We start from the raw sequence: 5981 nt of genomic DNA on the forward strand, positions 1-5981 counted from the left end.
GTTGGGAGCAGAAGAGTTGAAATGAGGAACTCCAGCTTCCAAAGCTACAAACCAAATTGTCTCCTCTTGGCTTTATTTTATTTTATTTTATTTTATTATTTTATTTTTTGAGACAAGGTCTTCCTCTGTTGGACAGGCTGGAGTGCAATGGCATGATCACAGCTTGCTCTAGCTTTGAACTCCCGGACTCAAGTGATCCTCCTGCCTCAGCCTCCCAAGTAGCTAGGACTACAGACATGCACCACCACACTCAGCTAATTTTTTTATTTTTGTAGAGTGAGGGTCTCACTATGTTGCCCACGTTGGCCTCAAACTCCTGGCCTCCAGCAATCTTCTCGCCTTGGCCTTGCAAAACACTGGGATTACAGGCATAAGACACCACACCCAGCCTCTCCTTGGCTCTTTAATCCACCATAGGTTTCCTCTGTCCTCCAGGACTAAGGTTGCAGCTGTGAGTTGTGGCCTAATGAGGAATCCCTGGGGTCCCCAGAAGGATCTCAAAGGTTGCTCGGAAAAGGCCTCGCTCTCAAATTTTCTTGCCAGATTGAGGTGGAAGGCAAGGATCTGAGAGTGGGGAGGAGAAATGGACACAAAGACAAGCTCTTCCAGCTGCAGAATGAACAGACCAGCCTCCTCTGGCTAAAAATGACAGCAGAGAGGCACTGACCTGGCATGTATGGCCTCTACCATCCTTGTTTCCTGCCTTGAGCTCCTGTGATTTGCCCCACCCACAGCCTCACCTGGATCACCCCACGGTGTGTATTATTTCTAGTGCAGGTGACCAACCATCCTTGCTTTCCCAGGACTGAGAGAGATCTTGGCCTGAGGGACTTTCAGTTTTAAAACTAGAACAATCCCAATTAAACTGGAACAAGTTGGTTACCCTGGATGGTGTTAACTGATTGCATCTCTAAGAGTGGCTGCCTGTTTTAATGACCAAGGGGTCGCAAAGTCTCCCTGGCACCCTTTGGGTCATCTTGAGCCTCTGACTTCAAGGGTGAAGGCTGGGTATCGGGCAGATGAAGGTGAAGCAACTGAAGGCAGTGGGTCTGTACCCACAGCACTGAGGTGTAGCTGCACCTAGACCCAGCCCATCTCCCCAATTCTCAGACCTAACTCCATGCTCCCTGCAGCCATGTGACAGCCACCCACACTGCACGACACTGCCCAGTCAGTGCCATCTCCCAGAGCTGTCTTCTTCCGGCCCTCAGTATCCATGGTATAGAAAAAATAAGACTGAGGATGTGGCAGCTGGGGTTGATTACCACCAGCCTCACTAATGAAACCTTGATTTTCTTTAGATATTGGGTAACTGAAGTGTCCAGGCCCAGGAGCAGAGTAGTGGCAATTGCTTTCCTCTTTTCATAATTGGTTTAGGGCGGGCAAGCAACCCAGGTATGGCCAAAGAAATGTCAATGTCAATGGAAATCTGATGGGGCCAAACTCATCCCTTTATGAGGAGCCTACTCCTGAGATAACTAACCAAGCTCCTATGATAATAGCATTAATCTATTACCACATAAAGGCCCCACCTCCCAACACTGTTACATTTGGAATTAAATTTCAACATGAGAGGCCGGGCACTGTGGCTAACGCCTGCAATCCCAGCACTTTGGGAGGCCGAGGCGGGTGGATCACCTGAGGTCAGGAGTTCAAGACAATCCTGGCCAAAATGGCAAAACCCTGTCTCTACTAAAAATACAAAAATTAGTTGGGTGTGGTGGTGGGCACCTGTAATTCCAGCTAGTTGGGAAGCTGAGACAGGAGAATCGCTTGAACCTGGTAGGCAGAGGCTGCAGTGAGCACAGATTGTGCCAGTGCACTCCATCCTGGGTGACAAAGCGAGACTCCCTCTAAAAAAAAAAAAAAAAAAAAAAAAAGATTCAACATGGGTTTCGGAGGGGACATTCAAACCATAGCAGTACTTACCTTCAAAGGGCCAACCATGGTGCCTGGACTATATTATATTCTTAATAACGCTAAGCTCTTATATTAGTAATAATATTGTTAGTATTACCATTATTATTACTTAAGCTAAATCTTCCAAAGAAACTGCCTAAAGGCCAGGCACAGTGGCTTATGCCTGTAATCCTAGCACTTTGGGAGGCCAAGGCGGGAGGATCACTTGAGGTCAAGTTTGAGACCAGCCTGGCCAACATAGTGAAACCCCATCTCTACTAAAAATACAAAAATTAGCCAGTTGTGGTGGTACGCACCTGTAATCCCAGCTACTCGGGAGGCTGAGGCAGGAGAATCACTTGAAAGCCGGGTTGCAGTGAACTGAGATTGCACCACTGCACTCCAGCCTGGGCAACAGAGTAAGACTCTCTTCAAAAAAAAAAAAAAAAAAGCAGCTGGGTGCAGTGGCTCATTCCTGTAATCCCAGTACTTTGGGAGGCTGAGGCAGGTGATCACCTGAGGTCAAGAGTTTGAGACCAGCCTGACCAATATGGTGAAACCCCGTCTCTACTAAAAATACAAAAATTAGCTGGGCATGGTGGCATGAGCCTGTAGTCCCAGCTACTCCGGAGGCTGAGACAGGAGAATTGCTTGAACCCGGGAGGCGGAGGTTGCAGAGAGCCAAGATCACACCATTGCACTCCAGCGCTCCAGGCTGAGTGACAGAGAGAGACTCTGACTCAAACAAACAATAAACAATGACAACAAAAAAACTGTCTAAAGTTAAAGTAGGGTTGCAGCCCTTCGTGGTAGATGGCTATTGGATGGGTATTACAATTAACCATGGGTCACGGGGTCCTTTTGGGAAGCGCAGTTTGGGAGTTCCAGATGTTTAAATCTTATTTGGAGAGATTCTATGACAGAAGGAAGAGGGAGAATGAGACTGCCACAGAAGATCAGAGGATGTGGAATCTGCTGTAAGCCCAGAACTGGAAAGACAGACTTGACTTTCTGTTCAGGCACTGGCTCTGGTCTCCAGGCACCTCTCTTCTGCTGTTTAGAGGAGAATCCCTGCTGCATGGCAGCATTTGGGTAGCCAGAGAGAAGATATATGAATTGATGAAGTAGAAGACTAATTGGAAATAAAAGGTATAGTGTCAGCTAATGAACTCCCAAGTCACCCATGTGACAACCTCAGCCTTCCAGAAGAACACGTCCATGAACAGCCTGAAGTGGTTCCAAAACTGGGGAGCAGAGAAGGATGCAGCAGGATGCAAATGAGCACAGCTGACCTGGACTTAAACCATGGCCCTGCCACTTACTAGTGTGCAGACCTTGGGTACTGGACTTGCCTTCCTGCGGCCAGTCTCCCAGTGTGAACCATGGAAAATCAACACTCACCTCCAAGGTGCCTATGGAAGTAAGTGGGATGGTATGTGTGTGTTGCCTGATAAATGGCCAGGCACTGTGACAATAATTCCTGCTCCATGGATCGAACACAGAAATCAGTTTCCCCACTTCCTAGTCCCATCTCAGAGGTGTTGCATTATCGGTTGCTAGAGCTCAGCGAGTTCCACCCACACGGTCCCAATAAGCTCTGTCATTCCAATTGGCCAGTCTGCAGTCTAAATGGAAAGGAAGTAGAGGTAGAAAGAGGCAGCAAAGAAAAGTGAGATGTGACAGTCTAAGAGTAAAGGCAGACAGAAAGACCATACAGACAAGGGTTAGAATACTAAAAACAGAGCAATCTGGGGTAGTGTTAGTGCACGGGCAAGCAGTCCGACCCCTCTGGGGAGATCATGTGTTACGTGATGTGGTATCAGTTGACCACGTGTTAAGTCTCAAATCATGAAAGCCTCGAATCATTCAAAAAAAAAAAGGTGAATGTTCAACACAATCAGTTTAAGAATATACTATACAAATAAAGAGGTATACATTGAGCAATAGTACCGTTACAAACAGGAAAACAGTTCAAGTGAAAGTTACAGGGGCCTGACTCAGTACTGGGGTGCCTCCTTCCTTTAGAATGCTGGATAAATGGAATTTCACCAAAAAAAAAATTGAAGTCTTTTTGCCTCTCAGCAAGGTGTTATTTAGGTAGAAGGAAAGCAATGGAAATGAGGAAGGGAAAGCAAGGGGGTGGGGACTTGGGGTTTCTCCTTCCGTTAAAAAAAATCTTCAACTTGGTGCTTGGCTAGTGCCACCCACGAGGCTCAGTCAGCCTGGCTCTTCTTGGTGGCACGCAGGGCGTCACGACCGCTGTCCAGCAGCAGGTCCTCCAGCCGCTTGCAGTGCTCCCGGAGCTGTTTCTCGCGCGGCAACAGGAAGGTGAGAACCTTGTTGCGCACGATGCCACGGTCCTCCTCCTCCCTTAGCCGCTGCCTCACGCGAGCCGCCTGCTCCTCCTGTTGCACCAGGGCTCCATTCATCTCGCAGAAGGCGTCTTCAAGGTAATGAATGGACTTCAATGCCTCTTTCTTAAAGTCCTCCAGTTCCCGTTGCACCCCAGCCACCTTCTGCTGCAGGATCTCCAAGTCAGCGGGTGGTGGGAGGCAGGAGGGCCATGACTGGGACAAGGAAAAGTCTCCAGACTGGAGGCCACTCTCTACCATTTTCTTCCCCTGTAGGGTATTCACTGTCATGAGAATGGACCCAGCCTGGTAGAGGGGTTCCATTGTCTCTTCTACGTTGGACAAAGAGAGGAAGCCAAGAGACCAACCAGGTCTATAAATATTTTTGTCTAGAGACACGATCATTCGGAGTGGAGAAACCCTAGAATTGTGACATCAGGGCCCCTTCAGCCAACCAGAAAGAAAGCCACAATCCATTCATTTGCATATTGTAGCTTCCTTGGTTGGTTACCTAGAGCTTTGTCTGTTTATCTGACCAAGTTGCCCTCCTGAGATGTGGATCCTTAACTCATCACCCTTCTAGAACCAGAACTCAAGTTCTTCTTTAACCTAAGGAACAAACCAAGTCCCAGAGCAGGGAAGTAAACTGGCCAGAGCAAGGCAGGCCAGGCCAGGCTCACTGGCTGCCAGGACTGGGTGGTCTCCCACACTGGCAAGGGACCTGCATGGTCTTGGACTGGTCTCTGGGCTTTAGTACCTCACTAGTAAAACAAAGACATTGTAAGAGATGATACCTAATCCCACTTGCAGCTCTAAAATGCTAAAAAGTAATCTCTTATTCCAAATCCATACTCCTATAATGATGTCAGAATTCTATAAAATCTTAGAAATTGCGAAAAATGTACTTAGATTTTGATGTATGGTCCACAGCAATGGCTGATTCAGCAGGTGCAAGGTAAAAATGGGTTAGTCATATTTATTCAATAAATACTAAGTGCTCACTACACACTAGAATCAGGGAACAAGTGAGTGCATGGTCCTCCAACATACCTGAATGTTAACAAATATGAGAAACAACACATAGAAAGGTAAATCTTGTACTTTTTACCTGATAATTAGAACAAAGGAAAATACTTCTAGCTAATCTACATTTGGTTTAGTCAGGAACAAACCTTCATCTTGCACATCTCAGTCTCTTGCCTAGACCTCTCTCCTGGTCTCCACATCTAAATGTCTCCTCCACAATGGGCCTCCAATTCAAGCCATCCAAAGCTGAATCGGTGATCTCTTTACCCAAACCAGTTCGTGTTCCAGTGTTGCTGTCAGATTAATGAGAGCAACCCAGAACAGCACACACACCAGAGCCCTCATGAGACAACTGGTGCTGTGATGCTAATATTTGTCCCCTCCCAAACTCATGTTGCAATTTAATTACCATTGTAACAGGATTATGAGGAAGGACCTTTAAGAGATGATTAGGCTACCCTTTAAGAGATAACTGGATTAATGCTGTTATCTTGGGAGCAGGTTCCTTATAAGTGGATAAGTTCAGCCCCTTTATGTCTCTCTCTCACCCTCTCTTTGCCCTTCTACTATGTGATGTCTTCTGCTGTGGAATGACACAGCAAGAAGGCCCTTGCCAGATGCCAGCATTTTTATTTCGGACTTCCTAGCCTCCAGAACTGTAAGGAAATACATTTCTGTTCTTTATAAATTACCCAGCGTCGGATA

The 5981-nt window shown here is 46.9% G+C and overlaps 1 protein-coding gene across 1 annotated transcript; it reads right to left on the reverse strand.

Moving 5' to 3' along the window:
* Positions 1 to 2967: 2967 nt before the first annotated feature.
* On the reverse strand, positions 2968 to 4673 carry CCDC182 (coiled-coil domain containing 182). The gene has a single exon (XM_009432898.4). The coding sequence runs from the start codon at positions 4653 to 4655 to the stop codon at positions 4113 to 4115; it is 543 nt and encodes a 180-aa protein (XP_009431173.2). The 5' UTR covers positions 4656 to 4673; the 3' UTR covers positions 2968 to 4112.
* Positions 4674 to 5981: the final 1308 nt, after the last annotated feature.

The sequence above is a fragment of the Pan troglodytes genome, chromosome 19 (genome assembly GCF_028858775.2).
Source record: "Pan troglodytes isolate AG18354 chromosome 19, NHGRI_mPanTro3-v2.0_pri, whole genome shotgun sequence".
In the NCBI taxonomy this organism is placed as follows: domain Eukaryota; kingdom Metazoa; phylum Chordata; class Mammalia; order Primates; family Hominidae; genus Pan; species Pan troglodytes.

Bases quoted from the DNA above. Each gene is read 5' to 3' on its own strand.
- CCDC182 (XM_009432898.4), bottom strand. From the start codon at position 4,655: ATGATCGTGTCTCTAGACAAAAATATTTATAGACCTGGTTGGTCTCTT.